The 22,334-nt window shown below is 36.2% G+C and overlaps 1 protein-coding gene across 8 annotated transcripts in view; it reads left to right on the top strand.

The window, feature by feature from the left end:
* LOC136041931 (uncharacterized) overlaps positions 1–22,334 on the top strand; it is a 66,486-nt gene that overhangs the window by 4,793 nt on the left and 39,359 nt on the right. For 7 of the 8 annotated variants that reach the window (XM_065726726.1, XM_065726729.1, XM_065726731.1 and 4 more), the window contains exons 2-3: positions 18,169–18,285; positions 20,801–20,973. In XM_065726726.1, coding sequence (XP_065582798.1) covers positions 18,171–18,285; positions 20,801–20,973 — 288 coding nt within the window. In that variant the 5' untranslated portion in view covers positions 18,169–18,170. The remainder of the gene's footprint in view (positions 1–18,168; positions 18,286–20,800; positions 20,974–22,334) is intronic. The other variant, XM_065726727.1, reaches the window with a different exon arrangement.

Raw genomic sequence — 22,334 nt, 5'->3', positions numbered from 1 at the left:
GAATTCCGTTTCCCCCCTCCAACTCCCCCCAATGTCACAGGATCTGGTCGAAATTTAAAATTAGAACTTTAAAGCACAAGATCCTTCTAAATATCAAATTTCATTAAGATCTGGTCACCCTTTCATAAGTTACAAATACCTTAATTTTTAAAATTACCCCCCCCCCCCCCAATTCCACCAAAGAGAGCAGATCTGGTCCAGTTATATCAGTCACATATCTTAGACAGGTTTCTATTCTTCCATCCAGTTTCATCCTGATCTCACTCCTTTAAGTATTTTCTAGGATTTCCGGTCTCCCCAACTGCCCCCCCCCCCCAATTATGCTTGATCTGGTTGAGATTTATACAAGGTCCTTCTAAATATGAAGTTTCATGAAGATCCGATCACTCCTTCATAAGTTAAAAATACGTCATTTTTCTTATTTTTCAGAATTAACCCCCCTCCCAATAGAGTGGATCCATTCCAATTATGTAAATCACGTATGTCAGACTTCTGCTTATTTTTCCCACCAAGTTTCATCCTGATCCCTCCAATCTAAGTGTTTTCCATGATTTTAGGTTATCCCATCCCAAACTTCCCCCAATGTCACCAGATCTGGTCAGGATTTAAAATAAGAGCTTTGAGACCTGATATCCTTCTAAATATCAAATTTCATTGAGATCCGATCACCCGTTTGTAAGTTAAAAATACCTCATTTTTTCTAATTTTTCAGAATTAACCCCTCCCCCAACTACCCCAAAGAGAGCGGATCTGTTCCGGTTATGTCACTCATGTATCTAGGACTTGTGATTATTTTTCCCACCAAGTTTCATCCCAATCCCTCCACTCTAAGTGTTTTCCAAGTTTTAGGTTTCCCCTTCCCAACTCCCCCCCCCCCCCCAATGTCACCAGATCCGGTAGGGTTTAAAATAAGAGCTCTGAGCCACAATATCCTTCTAAATATCAAATTTCATTGAGATCCAATCACCCGTTCATAAGTTAAAAATACCTCATTTTTCTAATTTTTCGGAAATAAAAACTACCGCAAAGAGAGCGGATCCGTTCCGTTTATGTCAATCATCTATCTAGGCCTTGTGTTTATTTTTCCCACCATGTTTCATCCTGATCCCTCCACTCTTAGTGTTTTCCAGGTTTTAGGTTTCCCCCCCCCCCCAATGTCACCAGATCCAGTCAGGATTTAAAATAAGAGCTCTAAGACACGATATCTTTCTAAACATCAAATTTCATTGAGATCTGATCACCCATTCGTAAGTTAAAAATACCTCATTTTTTCTAATTTTTCAGAATTCTAATTTAATCTGGTCCGGTCCCTGATATGCATGCGAAATTTCATTGTCCTAGCTTACCTGGAATTGCCTAAAGTAGCAAAACCAGGACCGACAGACAGACCGACAGAATTTGCGATTGCTATATGTCACTTGGTTAATACCAAGTGCCATAAAAACCAAAGGAAAATCACAAAACAACAGAGTCAACAAACAAACCAAACAGTATAATTAATAAAACATCACTAATTTGACTAATATATCACCCAATTGCTATAAAAGTAAATTGTACCTCTGGTGGCTCTGAACTTCAGTGATCTTGCACTGTTCAATATGTTTGAAGTCCATTGGGGAAGGCAAAGTAGGTGTTTGGCAATTTTGAATTATTGTGGTTTAATTTTTTTATTGGTTTGAGTAAAATCTCTCCAAAGGGGTATACAATAAAAATGTGTGGTATTGGAATTGTGTTATATAGACTTGCAAGTATTGTTAAATTCATTAAAGCTTCGTTTTAACAAATGAAGCATATGTAATACTAACATAATGCTGAATATATGATACTAGCAGCCAACAAGTATGCTTAAGAGAGCTTCCTAGACATATTGAAGAAGGCCAAGGCAAGTTTTTCAGTTGAAAAACACGTTTCCAACTTTTCAGGGTTAAAATCAAGATATATGCTAGTATATCCTTGGCTTAATATTTCAAAAATATTGAAAATCATCTCAAAGAACATGCTGATATACCCTAAGTTTGATTGTAAGGTCACTTGAGAGACATTCCATTACTTACATACAGATAAGGTGAACACACCAGTTGATGGTTTTTTTTTATATCTAAGTCCAATTTTAATTCCTTAAATGGACCCTATGGTGAGAATTAATTCCATTGAAATCGCCTTGACAACATAGTTTTCAAAAGCTAAAAATTCTGCAAACCTTTTAACAAACAATAGGCTACATGACAACATGATAGTAAAGAAATATATTATTTGGAACTATATATATATATATATATATATATATATATATATATATATATATATATATATATATATATTTAAAGGAAATGGGAACTTCCTGGGAGGGTGTAAAAAGGGAGGCCATGAATAGATTAGGTTGGAGGAGGAGCATGTGTAGCTGTGTTGGCCTCTGGCGGCTTGGTGCTGCAGTGAGTTATTAGTAGTAGTAGTATATATATATATATATATATATATATATATATATATATATATATATATATATATATATTTACTTATTCATTTATTTATATTATGATCCTTAGGGGAGAGGCTGGTGTCTATTGTCAGGGTAATGAATATTATATTGAAAAGACACATAGAATTAGTAATATGATGGTGCTATTTTTCTTGTCAGAACTCTTGTCATGCAGTAACCAGAATTAGGTGTCACTTTAGAATACATTCAAAATCAAATCATTATTGTAAACAAGATACACCTATTGGCAAGGCCTTAACATGACATGTTTTAGTTAACCAATTAGTTATAAAATAGAAATATTGTAGTAATGAATATATAGTCACTACAGGGAAAAATTTGTCAACCAGTAACAATGAAATGCACAAGTTAAAAATTGTCAAAAGCATGAACAAAACTTGGCACAAAGCTTCATGAATAATGTTGTGACCTAGAGTGAACATATGAACTGGAACTTTCACAGTTTCTTATCTAGGGATTTGGACTGTAAGAGGAACAAAGCAGGCCATTCAAGGGGTATGAACCATGAATTGGGGCAATTACTGATAATTGAGAAGGAAACATGCTACAAAAACAATTCTTACTTCATAATATACAGAAAAATAATAAATACTGAGTTTAACTCCCCTAGTTTGATGATCTCAGAGGCTTGTGCATTTATTTCTCACCAGTAATTGTTTCTTAATGCTAAGCAAAGTCAATTTGAGAAAAGAGAAACACAACAGAGTCAGCAAACTTTGTATACATACTAAGGCTAATCAGGGACCATTAAAGAACAGGCTGGGCCACAATTACAACAGCAGTGATTATCATAAAAAATAAATAAATAGGAAATGACATAGTGTATTTCTTTTTTTCTTCTGATATCTTAGTTCTACTTGCAAAAAAAGGACAAAATGTCAATTTAAAGACTCAAAGAAAATATACAACTGGAACAATTAATTTAATGTAACAGAACATAAAATTTGTATTAAATAGTGTGTTCATCTTTTACAGATCAAAGCTCCACTGAAAAATATAATTTTGTAGGTTGACTTATTTAGGATGTCAACTATAAAGGACAAAATGGAAATGGAGTTTGAGCTCCAAAATATCATTGTTCATTTGTACTTCTATAACATTTACTGCAAATTTCATGTTTAAGATTTCAGTTGATTTTTTTCTACTTTTATCAGTTGTTTTCATGGGTCTTAAGTTAGCCAACTGGTTGATCAAAATCAATGTAGTCTGTGTTATAAAATTATTAGTTGACTATAAAACTCTTATATAGCCTTTACACATGGGTTTTAATTAGTCAACTAGTTGGTTAAAATTAAGTTGCTATATATAGGTATTGTGGAATTAGTAAGCTAGTCATATTTTTATTCTGTTAGGTGTAGTGGGCTTGTCAGTCAAAATTATTCAGCCTTTTCCCTTTTAACTCTTTATATGAGATGTGTTGAGCTGTTGTGGGTGTTTTGCTAGCTGTTAGTCTTGAAATAGCTTGGTTTTGATTATATGTCTTGCATTAGCTCTTTTGATTCCAGGAACAGATTGGTCAAAGTATATATTTTGAGTTCACTGCTCTTTGTGCAGGTTAAGTCAGCCAGGCTACTTACTGATGGTGGAATTTTGCGTCTTTGAAGCACTTTAACAAAAGAAGTTTTTTGAAGAAAAGCAAAGAGCCATTTTAAACTTAAGGCCAGCAGAAATAAATTCCTGTAATAATTCAAACTCAAAATGACCAGAAATTACTGTTAAAGAATAAATGAAACCAAAAACAAACAGAAATTATAATAAAAAATCATAAAAAAGATAAAGATTAAATTAAAATCAAGTAGTTATGGGCATCAAACCATGACTAATTGTAGAAAAAGCCAAGACAGATAGTCTGATTGAGTGAGAGCCAAATCTGGTATAACTTCTTTTTAGGATTCAAAACAAGGTCAAGGCTAAAGGCCTCAACAGAGTTCATTGATACTGAATTAAAATCAAGTAGTTGTGGTCATCAAGTAATGGCTAATTGTAGGAAAAGCAAAGACAGATAGTCCAAGTGACTGAGAGGCAAATGTCAGTTCATTTGTTGATAGATAAGTCTATCTTATCATCTGTCCATACACCAGTCCTAGGGCAGGACTAAGGCAGAACATGTTCTAATATAGATGAATAAATAAATCTTGGAGCAAGTAGAAATTTTATTGAATGTTCAAGTCAAACATAAAACAAATAAAGAATACTACAAGCACAAGTTTGGCTACTGTACTTTTGCCACTTCCCTAATTATAAAAGTCTAAAGCATGTCTCATCATTTGCATTCTATCGAAAACTAAATGTATTTTGAACACTATGCTTTTGTTTTTCAAAACATAAACCAAAAACAGCTATAAAATCACTATAATAATCGAGATGACTTGAAAGAACTAATAAACATAAATTGAGTATTTAATATATAATGAAATTAATTCCTGAAAACTCAGCAATTCAAAATTTTAATCACTCTCAGGTGTAGTTGGATGCTTTTGGATTTCTTCTTCTTGTTTTAATTACCCTCAATAACAAATAAAAAAATTAAATGGCTGTTTTTGTCCTTAGTTGAAAAGATGCCTATCTTTATAAAGTTTTATAGTTTACAGTCAAATTGTGTTTTTTATTGAGACATTTTAACATTTGTTCTCATATTTGAAGGCTATTTCTCATAAATTTATGGTTTCATTATATGTAATATTTCCTAAATTGTCATTGTTGTGCTAATCTGTTGCATTTATGCATCAGGTTACAACCCGATTTTTGAATCGGCCACCCCTCAATTCAAAAAGGACAAGGTAGTGCCTGATCAAATCCAACAAAGGGCCACTAAGCTGATTGCCGGTATGGAAAACAAGCCCTACAGTGAACGGCTGAGGGAACTCAACCTCCCCTCTTTAGTCTACAGGCGGAAACGTGGGGATATGATCCTGGCACACAAACTCCTCTCTACCAATCAAGAAAATGAGCTCCGGGAGATTGACCCCTCCCACATAATACGACGACACACAAAACAAATCTGCAAACTTCATGCAAATACTGGAGCAAGATGCAGCTTCTTCTCGAACCAGATTGTGAACCTCTGGAACAACCTCAAGGAGAACACTGTTTCTGCTGAATCAACAGATGTATTCAAACGCCGCCTGGATGCTGAGTGGAGTGACAAACCGTGGAGATTTGACTGGGATGCACCAGAATCTAATCAACCATGTATGCAACTGTCATCATAAGGAGTGATTCAACAGGATCAAAGTCCTTATTTCACTCTAAGCTGTGATTTAAGGTAATTTAAACATTTGTCTCCAAAATTCTGGGAAAATAGGCCAATGAAAATAGTTGAGCTCTGTAAAACACAAATGACTTGATTGGCTAGAATAAAGCTTTAAAGAGGAAGAAGGAACCCAGAAGCAAATCATTAGCCTACAAAATAAGCAAACTTAGTGTTTTGCCCAGGGGTGTATACAAGAATTCGGAGGGGAGTTGGCAACCTGTGCTGGGACATCATTTGGCATACAAAGGAGGTACTTATACCAGCAATGGAGCTAGAAGTATCAAGAAAGGAGTTTGTAAGGTATGTGACAGGAGTGTCTGATTGGTAACTAAGTTAGTCCAGTGAAGACCCTCAATTCTTTGATGGTTTATGGTTTGAGCAACATCAATGATGTAGAGGACAGATTTTGTGGCTGGTCATGTTTCTGCTCTATACAGCAGCATGGTGCTGATTGAAGTGACTGATTAACAAACAAGCAAAATATTGTATAATAAAACATAAAAATAAGAAACCAACAAGAAAAGAAAAGCTTAAACATTAAAGATCCATTCTCCTACATGAAAAACAAAAGTATGGCTACCCTGCTTGTCATGTAAGAGGGTAGTTGCTCAATATTTCTGTTTTTACTGTTATTAATTTGAATTTTAATTAACTATTTTTATTATAGTTGAAAAAGGTGAAGCTGTTGAGAAGTCATATCATCCCTAAAAGTACTGGCTCTAGTTAATGCAAACTAGATAAATAGCTAATATCTATTTAACCAATAAATGTTTCAGACATTGGACAGGAGTTAATACAGAAGTATAAATTGATGTATATTCATCATACCCTAGGTTTTTAAAACCAAATTGACAGTTACAAATAGACAAATGAAAAATCATATTAGTTTTGCCAGAATTTGGATAAAAAGTAAGTTTTTAACTGAAAGCAAGTAGAAGCATCAAAACTTAAAACCAGCTAAAATTATTCTATTTATTAGGTCAGTTTCCCCCTCCTCAATACCTTGCTAATCATGCTAAAGTGTTTTATAACTTAAAAAGCTTCTTTTTCTAATCAAAATGCTATTCCATCTCAGGAGTTGTCATTAAAGAATTGGGACAAAGTCTAACTTTAATGTAAAGAATGAGGTATTGAGGAGAGGGCAAGCCCCCTCATATACAGAATAATTTTTGCTTTCCTCCCATGGAAAATGCCCTCCCCTGGAAAATTCCTCTTGGACAATTCCATCACTGCTGAAAATCCCACAGGAAAATTTTAGCTGACCCAATTACAAATACTATTCATAAACAATGGATAAATTTTGTAGCTTGCTGCCCTTTCCCCTGAAAAATTCTCTCTGGCATACTCTTATTTGAAAAAGACTTTAATTTTGATTGTTTTCCAAATCATTCAGGATACCCCCCCCCTCTCTCTCTCTGTGGAAAATGTTCCCAACCTGTAATGGAAAGTTGAACCTGCAGACAAATTCCCCATGGATTTTTTTTATGGAAAATTCCCTTCCTCCTATGGAAAACTGCTCCAGACAATCCCAACCCTTCTGAAAATTACCCTAGGAATATCTCCACATGTAAAGTTTACTCAGCAAAGACGAAGTAAGACAAATAAAATGAATTTCGCAAAGGAATTCTGACAAATTTCCCCTTGAAAGGTCTCCCCTCTTCATGGAAAATTTTTACTGTAGTAAATCTGCCCAAGCAGAAAATCCCCCCCCCCCAAAAAAAAAATGTCTTTACACTTCCCAGTAACAAATACTGTATGTAAACAACACATACATTTCATAACTTACAGTTCTTTCCCAGGGGATTTGAAGGGGAGAGGTCATGTTATTTTCAAAGGCATTGTTATTGAACCTTTCAACTATGCAGAACAATGTGGCTATCACAAAATTTTGATTGGATTATCTAGGGGGGAAAGGGGGGTTAGGTGCCCTCCAATCTTCTGATTACTGAAAAGGGGCATAATTACTTCTGATTTTTGATCAAATGAGCCTCTCTCGACCTTCTAGGATCACTAGTTTGATAGAATTACCCCCTAAAAAAATAAAACGAAAACAAACATCCATGACCTTTCTTCTGGCAAAAAGGCAAAATTCTACATTTTTGTATATGAGAGCTTGAAACCTCTACATGCATGATTCTCTAGTGTGCTGAATTTGATGGTGTGATTTTCACTAGGATCACTTTATGTTTTGGGGATGTATCACCCCTTTTTCGAAACTTGGGACATTTTCTCAAGACTTGAATTTTTGATGGGTAGCTTTAATAATTAATGTAAGTTAATGAACTTTATATATTTTGAATCAGCATAAAAATTTGATGATTTTTATTTATTAGTTGTTATTAAAATTCTGTTCTTTTTTAGAGTTTTTGGTCTCTCATGAGGCATGCTGCTCCTTACAGTTTGTTGCCACAAACTGTTTGATTTGGGAATTGACAGGCAGCAACACCAAACTTATTTTTGTGTTTTTTTTTTTGCCATATTGTTCTCAGGGATTTCTGTTTTTCTGTGTGTATTTTCTTCACTATTAGATGTTTCTGCTTGTCTTAAGCAAACAGAATAAAATTAGTATTATTAGTCCAGTGATAGCTAATTATAGTTAAACTTGGATCCACCCCTCCTTAAGTACCACATCTCCTTTGGATACATATGGGAGTAGCTACAGTAGGAGTAGGTATGGTTCAAATAACCATTGTTGGTAAAGTTCTAGTTGGAGCAGTAATATTAGGATGAGTTGACACTAATTACTATAGGCATAGATGCCTATAGTAATATAGTATAGTAGGCATATGCTGATGGTCCTCCTCTGTAAATGGAGTAAGAGAGATTGAATCATTGCTTCTTAACGAAAAGTTCAGCACAGTCTTGGCTGAACTTTTCGTTAAGAAGTAATGATGCCTAGGCTATTTTAAAAAATGGATTTTTAACCAAGAACTTTATTGTAAGTGTGTTATTGTTTATTATTTTCTTTGCTGAAGACAGCCCTTAGATATAGGGCCGAAATATTCAAACATGTTTTGTTTGTTCACTGTCTTGGGAAAAAAGTCCTTATTATTCTCTCTTCTGTATTTGTATTAAATACTCAATTTATTTTTATTATGACACATGGACAGATAATAGACAGACATATCTATTAACAAATGAGCTAAAATCATTTTTATGCAATCCTAGTAGGGGGGGGGGGGTTAATGCCAGATTTGACTCACTCAATCAGACTATCTGTCTTGGCTTTTTCTACAATTAGCCAAGGCTTGATTGAGTGAGAGGCAAATCTAGCATTAACCCCCCCCCCCCCCTTATTAGGATTATATAAAAAATGATGTTAATTCGTTTGTTAATAGATATATCTATCTATTATCCATCCATTTGTCATTCCTAGGGCAGGACCTCTTCATAGTCCTTACAACTATCCCACCAACTCAAAGTGGCCATACAAAATATGGGAGGCACATTACTCTTTAATTTGTCAAAGCTACTTTATTAACGCTGATAGACGGATTTTTTTATTTGATTTTTGTTCATTTTGATTTAGTTTTTCTATATGTTGGTAATTGCAATTTTGGCAGTAATAGCAGTTAACATTAGTTAATTATGGAAATGTGTTAGCAGCAGTCATGGTAGGAATAGCTGTGCAATGATTTTGGACTTCTATATTGCCATATTAGTCTCGGATTCGGAATCAGCAGCCTTGGAAATCTAAATGCTAGCCTCAGTCAAAAGAACACTTTTTGTTAAACAAAGTTTGAGGTTTTTGTTCCTTTGTACCACAATATTAGTTTTGTATTTGTATTGACAACCTTTAAAATCCTTACATGACCTTGAAACTGTTTATGAAATGTTTCCTTAGTGTGTTTTGATTCTCAATTTCCTTCCTGTATAATTAGGCTGTGTTTTATTATCAACTATCCAAGAAATCCTTCAGTACCCACTTTGATGAAAATCAAGCACCAATTGTGAAATGCACTCTATATATTTTCATCCTTGACTCTGATACTCTGACCTTAACAATTCACATAGCCTACAATTTTTTAGGACTATGAATAGCTCTCAAACGGCTGGGGTTTGAAAGAGGTACATCATGTACATGTGGGGGATTTTGGGCATGGGGGCTAAGGTATCTGGAGATGGTTTGGATTCAAGGGCCTCACTTGATGCACTCCATTTACACAGATTAAGCACTTCTGTATGAATACGTTTTTAACAGGTTGTAACATGTCCACCTTTCTATAAAAATACATCTGTAAATTAGCTTACTTTAATAATTCTAATTCACACTTCAGAGCAAATTAAAATCCTTCTTGATTTGTGAATTGCTCCATATTTGATGATGTGGTTGATTAGACATTAGATGTACCCCTTCCAGGGAACACCATTCCATTCAACATCTTGTAACTTCTTGAAAGCTTCATCACTGGGTGCTGAGACTGTTGTATCTGAGAGACTATTTCAGTGGCGGACTACCCAGCAAGAGAAAACTGCTGTCAGTGTTGTTTTAACTGATGGCATGAACAGCTTCTCTAAATGTCCACTCCTGTCACAAATATTTTAGGCACCGACGAAATTGACTAATAAATTGGGAGTGGGGGGTGTATTGTGAAGCTCTTTGTATCAGCGTATCAGCTCTTTGTCATCAGTAAACTTGTGTAGACAATTTCAGCTCCTTCAAACGTTAATTATAGGGATTTTTTCTTATCTCTGTTACTGCCCTAGTAGCTCTTCTTTGCCCCACTTCCAGAAGCTGTATGTCACCCCTGTATCCTGGTCATGCTATGTTTATTCCAAATTCAAGCACTGATCTGACAAGGGCCTTGTACAACTTCATGGAAACATAGGGATATCTACTGGAACTAGTAAAGGTCTGTTTTAAAGGGCTTTCTGCTAAATCTTCAGCCACTTTCCCTTAGGGATGTATGGTAATTTTACCATGGAGACATTTGTATTATTTTGTAACTTTCTGGCGGAAATTGCTATTTTGAGATTATGATTGATTTTTGTGGGGGGGGGGATTTATTGGAATTTATGAGCAATTAGTGGGTGAAGACTGCTATCAAATTGGTTTCATTCCCCTAAAAAGGGCGCTGGGATTTTCAATTTACAATTTAGGGGCCAAATCCCTATTTTACTGCCGTCTGTTTAATGAGGCAGGGTAAAAAATGGTAGGCATACATATCTTTACTAGGTCAATAATATGAATTAACTTCGACCAGACAAAAAAAATTTATATATTATGAAAGTTACAAAAGATTGAACACTACTAAGCAAAGATTGTCCTCTGCATTAATTATAACAACTCCCACACAGGGTGGGAGGGGGTCACAATAAGATTCTTGACACATGTTTTGACCCTTGTGAACAGCGATCAAAGTTGTTTTATGGAGATTAGGAGGTCAGAGTTTACTTTTTTTCTGAGAGGGAGGCTGCTGAAAGTGTGAAGGAGCCTCTTCCCTAAAATATAAAATCTTGTATTCTAAAACTTTTTGAATCTAAAAAAAAGTATAGCTTACTCTTGATTTAGTTTTGTGAGCTTCAAGAACTGAATTTAAAAAGAGCCTTCTCACTTTTTTTATTCCCCTATATGCAAATTTGAAAGTATAAGCATATAAGTTATGGTGTTGGGGGCATATCTATGAAAGAGCATTTCTAGTGCAATGTTTGTTAAGATTTTCGTCTGACAAAATTCAATTAATATCACAGTACTGATGGAATTATACCTAGTACAACTTTTTTCTCTTGTTTATAGATGATATTAATGCTACTATTAACAACAATTACTACTACTACTACTAACAACTCACCACAGCACCAAGTCGCCTAAGGCCAACACAGCTACGCACACTCCTCCATTCCAATCTATTCAAAGCCTCGCTCTTTACACCCTCCCAGGAAGTTCCCGTTTCCTTTAAATCTTTCTTTATGACCTCTCCCCATCCCAGACGAGGACGACCTGCTTTCTGTTTAGCGCTAGACAGTTGAACAAAAAGGCAATCTTCGGCAATCTGTCATCCTCCTTCTGCACAATGTGCTTGAGCTATCTTAAATTTCCTTTCATTATAACCCTAGAAAGTGGGATCGTACCACATTTTTTGTACATCCTACTGTTTGAAATACGGTCAGACAACCAGGTACCCAGAACAATACGTCGGCAATTTCTCTGGAAAACATCTAGCAAATCTTCATCCGCTTTTTGGAGCGCCCTGCTTCAGAGCATGACCACTGTCATCATTGTAGCTTTTAATATTATAATCTTTGCAGACTTATCTTCCAAACTTCTTCCAATTGCAAAAAAAAAAAAAAAAAAAAAAAAAAAAAAAAAAAAAAAAAAAAAAAAAAAAAAAAAAAAAAAAAAAAACACTGAGTCTTGGCTCTTCTAATTTTAACATATTCAATGCTCCCACTGTCTTTACTAATAATTAGTTAAAAAAATATTTTCCACAAAATAAAATTTTCTAAAAAATTAAAGAACTACTTGAAAGCTTCACCTTAATACCCTTAGCTTGTATTGTAGCAATAGTTGTAATAGTAGTGGTAGCATTAATAGCAGCATGCACTTGTCTGTTTTTTTCAACATCCCCTTCAATACATGTTGAAATTTTTAACTTAACACCATCAACCGGTCCTGAGGCATTGCTGATACGTCCTCTTGACAACCTATGTGGGCGTTTCGCGTTTCGATTTATTTCAATGCAGTTATAATACTTTCCAAAATTTTCGCCTTAATACCCTTAGATTTATTAGTAGTATTAGTAGCACCAGTAGTTATAATAGTCACAGTAGGAGTAGAGTAATAGTAGTTGTCTTAGCTTTAGTAGTGGTAGTAGTAGTAGCAATAAAAATAATAACAGTGTCAGTAATAGTAGCTGTAGGATTTGAAGCAGTAGTATTATGATTCAAATATTGTCTTTTGGTTAGTTCAACATCCCTTACAACAAGTGTTGTAAGTTTTAGTCCCACATACGAAACTGTTCCTTAGATATTGCTGAAATGCTTTTTGACAACCTGCATACAGATGTCAGGTTGTCATCTGTACAACAGTAATTTTCAGAAATATTCTCTGATAATATCACCTATACACCTTTAGGCATAGCTGCAATACTAGTCGTAGCAGCAGTATAACTACTCTACCTAATACAATTCGCCATTGCTATGATAACGGCAATTTGTGCACATATTGCCTTTTGGTCAATTGATCTTCCCCTGTAAGTTTTCTCTGAGAGTTCCAACTTAATACACAAACCAAAGATGTGCTATTTTGACAATCAATATCCACTTTGTCTCTTTTGTTAGTTCGAATTTGCCATCAATTTTCTCAAATTTTACCTTCATAGACTTAGCCTTAATAGTACTACTATCACAGTAGTTTCAATGGTAGTAAAAGTAGTTGTAGTGCTAGTGTTGTACTAGGAGTAGTAATAACAACGTTATTATTAGCAGTAGTAGCGTGTGCATATTGCCTTTTGTTCAGTTGAACATTGCTTTCATGATGCCCCAGAAGTTTCACCTTGACACGTTAAGCTGTTCCAAAAATGTTGTTGATGTGCGCTTTTGACTCTCTTTTGAAGCCCTTTTCACATTAACACTCTAAACTTTACAAGTGGTTGCAATTGAAGTAGGCGTTGAAGTAGATTAGTAGCAGTAGTAGCATAAGGAAAAGTAGCAGTGATATTAGTGTTAATAGTGACATGCATATATTACCTCTTTGTCAATCGATCTTCCCCTTTAAGTATTATTCGAAAGATTTAACTTAATACCCAAAACAATTCTTGAGATACGTCCTTTTGAAAATATGCATGCACATAGTGCGTTTTAATTTAGTTCAAATCCCCCCCCCCAATACTGTGTCAAATTTTTACCTTCATACTTCTAGTATAGTATTAGCAGCAGTATTAATAACAGTAGTAACAGGTACATTTTGCCTTTTGGTCAACTGAATATCCCACTCATTACGCCCCTGAAGTTTCCTCTTTGTATGATAAGCCATTCCAAAAATATTCCTGATATGCATCTGCATACACATAGTGCGTTTTAATTTAGTTCAAATCCCCCCCCCCCAATACTGTGTCAAATTTTTACCTTCATACTTCTAGTATAGTATTAGCAGCAGTATTAATAACAGTAGTAACAGGTACATTTTGCCTTTTGGTCAACTGAATATCCCACTCATTACGCCCCTGAAGTTCCTCTTGGTATGATAAGCCATTCCAAAAATATTCCTGATATGCATCTGCATACACATAGTATGTTTTGATTTAGTTCAAATTTCCTCTCAACGTTTCCTCAGATAGTTTTTTCAATAACCTCAGGCTTAGTAGTACTCTGCACAGAAGTATTAGTTTCAGTGATAGTAGTGCTAGGGGTAATACTACTTGTGGTTGCAGTAGAAGCAGCAGTAGCTGTAAGTAGTAGTTGATTGCAAATATTGCCTTTTTGGTCAATTGATCATCTCTCTCATCATTTCCTGAAAATTCCAATTTAATATACCAAGTACTTCCTGATTTACACCCTTTTAACAACCCATATACACATAACAAGTTATGATTTATTTCAACACTCCCTTCAACATATCCTGAAAGGCCTTGGGATAGTGGAAGTCAAACATGCGTACCTTTTGTTAATAGCATGTGCTATATGTAAACAATTAACAAATTACATAACTTGCAGTCTTTGCCCTGAGGCCTCAGGGGAGGAGGGTTGGCATCCACAAACACATAATCTCTGAGCTTATCAACAATGCTGAAAAAATTGATGTCTCAAAGCATCCATTCCATGAGAACCTTACGTGCCCCCGAAGCTCTTGCCCCAGGGCTCTTGGTTTGCTCTTGACCCAGAGGTGTAGTTTGGGTGAGGGGCTACTTGACCTACATCATTATTGACTCTTAAAGGAAACTAGAACTTCTAGTTTCAACGAAATGAGCCACCTCTAAAGTCTATACAATCATCCTTTCAATAAGACCGTTAAATGCCCCAGAGACATAACTTACAACCCTCACCCATAGGCTCTGGTGGTTTGTATCAACCTCATAAGCCTTGTTTTATGACCTTTGGACTATTTTGAATAAAAGACGTGTCTCAACTTGTCTATTGGATGCTCCTCGGGAAACACGTTGTGTTTGTGTGTGTGTAGGGGGGGGGGGGGGCTATCGTACCTGTGCTCTGATCACTTTGACTCTTAAAAACGACACTAGAACTTCTGATTACCAATCGAATGAGTCCCCTCCAAAGCATATACGGCCATCATTTTTATAAGAATCTTACATGCCCCCAGAGTATAACTTACAACCCTTGTCCTGAGAGCTGTAGGGGGGGGGGCGTCTCCTCACAAACATAATTTCTGGACCCTTCAACTACGATGAACAAAACTGTTATCTCCAAATTTTATTGGACGTGTTTAGGGAAATGGTGAGCGTTAAGGGGGGGCGGTTGGTTGCTGTCAAATCACTTTGACTCTTAAAACGGGCACTATAACTTCCAATTTCAAATCAAATGAGGCCCATCGGAAATTTGTACTACTGTCCATCCCATAAAACTTAATATGCCCTCATGGTATAACTTAAAATCCTATCCCCAGGGTGCTGGGGGGTTGTGTCAATCCTAGAGACATTATTATATTTTTCTTTGTACTATTTTGTACAAAATCGCTATATCATAATTTCAATCAAATGTGCTTTGTGAAAAGGGGGGTTTTAGGGGATAGAGGGGGGGGCTAAATGCCTTCTATCATTTTTGACCTTTCAAAGGGAACTAGAACTTTCATTTTTCAACCAAATGAGCCTCCTTTAAAGTATATACAACCGCCCCTTCCATGAAAACCTTAAATGCCCCCCGGAATATAACTTACAACCCTTTCCCCCAGGCTCTGGGTGTTTGAATCAACACCTAAAGCCTTGTTATAGGATATTTCGACTATTTTGAATAAAATGGCTATCTAAACGTTTCTATTAGATGCATTTCGGGACAGTACGACGTATGTATGTGTGTGTGTGGGGAGGGGGAGTAGCTGCCCTCCGCTCACTTTGACTCTTAAAAAGGGCACTAGAGCTTCTGATTACCAATCCAATGAGTCCCTTCTGAAGTTTATATGACTGCGTTTTCTATAAAAAAAAACTTTTTGTGCCCCCAGGGCATAACTTACAACCCTTGCCCTGAGGGCTGGGGGTTTGTATCACACCAAGAGCCTTGTTATATGATATTTTGATTATTTTTAATAAAATGGCTATCAAAAAATTTCTTTTAGGTGCATTTCGGGACAATATGATGTATGTATGTGTTTTGGGGGGGTGGCGTAGCTGCCCCCCGATTACTTTGACTCTTAAAAAGGGCACTAGAGCTTCTGATTACCAATCCAACGAGTCCCTTCCGAACTTTATATGATCGCGTTTTCCATAAAAACTTTATGCGCCCGTGGCATAACTTACAACCCTTGCCGAGGGCTAGGGGGATTTGTCAACCTCAAAGACATAATCATAGGACTTTCAACTATGTTGAGCAAAATGGCAATCCAAAAACTTTGATTGGATGTTTTTTTTAGGAAATGTTGGTTGCTGGGGGGCATTTGCCCTCTGATCACTTTCAACCAATAAAAAAGCACTAGTCATCTTATTTTCCAAGCAAATGAGCCCTGTTAGAAGTTTCTACGACAATGCTTTCTATAAAAACCTTATATGCTCCAATGGCGTAACTTTCAGCCCTTGTCCTGAGGGCTGTAGGGAGGGGTGGTTGTCATCTTTAAAGACATAATTTTGAGACTTTTCAACTACGTTGAACGAATCGGCTCTATCAAAATTCTGATCGGAAGGGTTTGGAGAAATGATGGGCGTGGGGGGACATTCGCCCTCCATGTTTTTCGATTATCAAAAGGGGCACTAGCCCTTCAATTGAATGAGCCCTTTTTGAAGTTTCTATGACAACACTTTCTATAAAAACCTTATATGCCCCCTGGGGAATAACTTACAATCTTCGCCCTGAGGGCTGAGGAGGGGATCGTCATCCTCAAAAACATACTTTTCGGATATTTTAACTACGTTGAACAAAATGGCTATCTAATTTTGATTTGATGTGTTTGGGGGAAGGGGGGCACGGGAGGGGATAAGTTGCCCTCCAATCCTTTTCGACTATTAAAAAGGGCATTACCCGTTTCAATTTCCAATCAAATGAACCCTTTTAGAAGTTTCTACGAAACTCCTTCGATACGAAGTGCCCTGGTTTAAGACCAAAATAAAAAATACATTGTGCAAACATCGTTCTTTACTTAGGCAGCGCTATTGCCCTGCCTATGATACTAACAAGGTAAATGAAGCAGCCCACCTGATCATTCTTTTCGTTACCCAACGTCACCTTTTCATCATCACTTATTCCTAGCCTTAGTGACTTAGTATTCTTAACATTAAGTTTTAAACCTATTCTAACACCCTGAACTCGCAAAACCTCTATAAAAGTTAATTCATTTTGCTCACACTTTCATCTAGGATGATTGAATCATCAGCATAATCTAAGCCCAGGAGAGTTTTCCCTCCCCGTTTGATTCCCTGGCCTCCCATTGCCTTTTCTGTGCTCATTAAGACAAAGTCCATCAAAATGAACCATATAAAAGGGGATAGCACACAACCTTGCTGAACTCCTGATTTAATACAAGACCAGCTGTTAACCTCATTTCCTACCTTAACCACAGCAGTGTTATTCTCGTACGTATCACTAATCACTTTAATGTATTTGCCTGGTATACAATACAAGGATAAGACTTTTGATAAAGTTGCTCTGTCAAATAGAATTGAACGCTTGCTCATAAGCTATAAAACTGAGGACCAAAGGTATTTGGCAACTCAGGCAATTCTTAATTATTAATCTAAGAGTGAAAATTTGGCCACATCCTCTACCTTTTCCCAACCACTCTGTTCTTCTCTTAAAACTTTATCTACAGCATCTCTCAGTCTAAAAAGTATCAGATTACTAAGTAATTTGCTACCTACAGAGACCAGACTAATGTATACCATAAATGAAAATTGAAGTCATCGATATATTTCTAATTTTTTGGCGAGGGGGGGGGGTCGATATCCTCAGCACAAACATGACGATGTGTAATGAAAAAGAAGAAGAAAAATATGGTATTGCGAATGATTCACTGTGAAAACAGTCATTTTAACGTGGATATGTCTGCTAAAGAGTAGACATCAACATTTATGACTTTGCATATGTTTTGCAAATGTTCAACTTTTAGAATGTAAAGGAGAATATTTTACCAGGTGTGGGGAAGGGGGGGTAGAATAAAAAATATCCAATTTTTATATTAAATAAGACACGTAAAGTTTTCAGGCTGAGGTTCCTAAGGAGACTCCCCTGGATTTAGATAATATATTTTTGGTGACTAACAGGACTAGACGTTTATCAGGTGATATGCAAAGATATAACTAGAATAACTTTGCAGATATGGGCATTGAAAGAGTGGAGGCAGTCATTACATGTGAAGGGAACTTAACTGATCCAACATTTTCAAAGAAGTTCGGCAAGTTCCTCAACAAGCTGTCTACTGTAATCATAAAAGGTTAGTCTTTTTCTGTTTCTTTCAGTAAATAAAGCTGATATTCTGTAGAAGACAGTAAATTCTGGTAAGCAAAGATTATATAGCAATATTGCTTTGTTAATTCCAACTGAAGTTTTTGAAATTGAAACTGAAATTATTGATTTTTATTGAAACTGAAATTCCTTTGGACTTCCCAGAAAATCATTGTCAATGCAGCAGTGGTGACTTGGTAAAGAGTGATGTGTCTCCCATGCGTGATTTTTCCCATGGTCTCATCATGTAGAGAAGGTAATCATGAGGAACTTGGGACAGGAATTATTTGATTACGACTAAAAAGACCACTCTGGCTAAGCATGAAAAAGAAAGAAAACATTTTTATTTGAAAAAAAAAAACGTGGAAATTTACTGCCAGTCAAAACATAGAAAAATACAAGACACACACTAAACTTTCTCTCAGTGCAAAACAATAAAAAGTAGGAAAAAATAATAAATGAAATAAAAGGATATACGTAAAAAAGAAAACAAAAATTATTTGACAACCAATTGAAATTCCGACACTTGAAAGGCCGGAAACATATTAGCACATACAAAAAAAAACCTCGGATATGACTTTCCATCCAATATTAATGTTTTTTATTCAGTCACCATTTTACTGTTAACTTGGGAAGGTAACTTCATTATTTACGTTTGTCCTCTTGTTTGATTTCGTAGCCTTCGTTCTATCTTTTTTTGTACAGAGGGAGGGGTGAGTGGGTGCTTTCGGTAGAATATTTACTTTTTTTTGCTCTCATTTTTTCACTCTGATTAAAAAAAAAAAATCGCGTGCATATGCATATATTTCAATAAGTTTGAAAAACTGAGAGACTAGGAAAATCAAGTTCGTTCCTGAGGGATGTTGACTTTTTTTTAACTTCTGATTGACAATAGGGTCAAAGATGAATGAATACTTTTTTCCAAAAGAACCCAATAGGTGTGTTTTTTTTACTTTTTTTGCTTAAAGTTAAGTTTTGTATGCTAACCTAGCCCTAACTGTCAAATTAGTATCTTCACCAGATAATGTGAAATCCGACCGCCGAAATTAATCTTCATTTCAGTATTTAAATCAAGGCTGTATACAGAATTTTGTTTGGTGGGGGGATACAAAGAACCTCAAAAAAGCATGAAAAATGTGTTTTATATATCTTTATTATGTTTTTAAGAGTCGGACAAATATTGTGGGTGGGGGCTCAAAGGCCCTAACCCCCCCTGGATACGGTCTTGATATAAAGTACAAAAAATGCTTATATTTCTTGGATTTTGTTTACTAATTTAATTTTGTTTTATTATGGCGCAACAAATGAATATGCTCATTTAAAAATACGACATCTTGTATTTTTGTTGTATTTTTTGAAACATCAATACTAATGTGAGAAGTGTTGGATCTCAAATTTGACACTTTTAATATCTTAAGTTTTATATATTTTGTTTTCCTTCTCTTTTCTCTTCTCCTCTTGTGCGCGTTTTTCTTTCTCTTTAAATTCTCCGTTATGTTCAATTCTCCTCACGCATCAACGTCTATAGGTGCGCCTACTCACTGGGACAAGGAAATACCAGACCATGCTCTTCTCTAGGTAATATTACTCGACCTTAGGAAAATCTTGGCGAAAGCATATTTTGATGCCCTGAAATTGTATACATAGACCTAAAAATATCCTTTTGTCCCTCAGAAATGTCTTCAACTACTACTACTACTACTAATAACTCACTGCAGCACCAAGCCGCCTGAGGCCAACACAGCCACCCACGCTCCTCCTCCAACCTAATCTATTTAAAGCCTCCCTCTTTACACCCTCCCAGGAAGTTCCCATTTCCTTTAAATCTTTATTTATGACATCCTCCCAACCCAGACAAGGACGACCTGCTTTCCATGTAGCCCCAGACGGTTGGCCAAAAAGGACACTCTTCGGTAATCTGTCATCCTTCATCCGTAGAACGTGGCCTAGCCATCTCAACCTTTCTTTCATTATAGCCCTAGAAAGCGGGATTGAATCACATTTTTCGTACAACCTACTGTTTGAAATACGGTCAGTCAGCCGGGTACCCAGAACAATCCGAAGGCAATTTCTCTGGAAAACATCTAGTAAATTTTCATCTGCTTTTCGGAGTGCTCATGCTTCAGAGCCATATTTGACAACTGTCATCACTGTAGCTTCCAATATTCTAATCTTGGTTTGCAGACTTATCTTTCTATACTTCCAAGCTTTTTTTAACTGTGAAAAAACACCCTGAGCCTTAGCTATTCTACTTTTAACATCTTTACTGCTCCCACCATCTTTACTAATAATACTACCAAGGTAACTGAAGCTCCCAACCTGATCAATCTTTTCGTTACCTAATGTCACCTGTTCATCTTCACTTATTCCTAGCCTTAGTGACTTCAAAGTTTTGCTAAAACCTCCTCTTTTAAACACATTTTTTCTGTACTGTATTTTTAGGCATAAAAATTCAGTCAATAATCAAAGAGTGAATTTATTTGATGCTCTTGTTTTACTTTTAGCAGAGGATCGGAAAGAAAAACTGAAGGTCCTGGGAGTAGAACCGTGGAATTCGGTACGTGTGAAACTCACACTGCCGAAGGAAGCCGCGGTTCGATTGCGACAGTTAGCCCAAACTGGGGATGGAGTTCTTAAAGAACTTGGAATACTCTCTGTGCAACTTGAAGGAGATCAGGTAAGATTAGTGACCCTTAGAATTTGGCTTCTTCCCCAATATGCTCCAATTTAATATATTTGATTTTTCTTATTATTCTTTGAGTTAAAATTGCATAGCCTATTTTTGACCCACTATAGCAAGGCTGTAAGTGGCTTTACATACGTCACTACTGGACGGTGAGGACTTTTTTAGGGGAATTTGAGCAAAAATTGAAGTTGGGTTTTGAGACTGTACGCAAGGCTAATATTTCGTCATGTACAGATGTATGCCTATTAATAATAATAAAAAGAAAGAAAACACAAAAAAAAACCGCTCCAACACATAAAAAACGATAATTCTCTAGTCAAATAAATTTTGGTGATTATAAAGGGTTTGCTTTGTAAATGGGGTGCTAGATGTGTGGTTATGTTACTGAATCAATAAAGCGGAATTTAATTCGGGCAGTTTGGGTTGGCTGTACTTTTTTTCTAGATGGGAGGGGGGAATGGATAGATGAACCCTTCAATGACGAGGGAGTGGGCCTTTCTCAAGCTATGCAACACACAGCAAGGAATTGCAAAACCACTCAAATGTCTTAAATGAAAATGCGCTTTTCTCAGATCCCTTTTGTTAGCACATAAAGTTACATATACGCCAACGGAAGGAATTAATACTTTATATGATATACCATCAGGGGGAATGGGAGGGGTATACAGTGATTTAAGAATCAATTGAACAATAGCCCCAGGTCTACCTTTATTACATGTTTCTTATTCACTTCGACCCTCCTAAGATAAAGGTTGATGCGCAAGCCAATTTACCTCCCCCCCCTCCCAAGATAAAGGTTGATGCGCAAGCAAATTTATCTCCTCCCCCCATCCCAAGATAAAGCATGATGCGCAAGCAAATTTACCCGCCCCCAAGATAAAGGCTGATGCGCAAGCAAATTCCCCCCTCCCAAGATTGGTACCCCTCCTCCCTGCAAAAATTGATTAATAGTCGCTGAAAATGGCAAAAGACCCAAGCATGCTACCGTAAAAGCCTGAAAATCAGTAAATCCAAATACCAGTAATGTGATGAAACTATAAAAATTGATACTAAATGAATTATTTTTGAAGTTTTCGAAATGGCTTAGATGCCACAATAAGTAAAATATGCTGGATCCATAGTAACAAGTAGCACCTCCAAATGTTAATAAATAGCCCTTCTAACTCAACATCAATAATGGAGGACACAGAGCAGAACTGCCTCGGGGAATTTAGCAAGTCTTCAACTATTTGAGATTCGCATGCAAAAAAACAGATCCTAAGTTTGATCTTGTGAAATCCCAAGAATTCAAATAATAATAATATATAAGCTTTTTGTACCTTTCGTGGGTCATGTTTAATATATGTACTTTC

This window comes from Artemia franciscana, unplaced genomic scaffold, assembly GCF_032884065.1.
Source record: "Artemia franciscana unplaced genomic scaffold, ASM3288406v1 PGA_scaffold_50, whole genome shotgun sequence".
Lineage (NCBI taxonomy): Eukaryota > Metazoa > Arthropoda > Branchiopoda > Anostraca > Artemiidae > Artemia > Artemia franciscana.
Note: the sequence above shows the minus strand (reverse complement) of the source record. Positions and strands in the feature narration are given on the sequence as shown.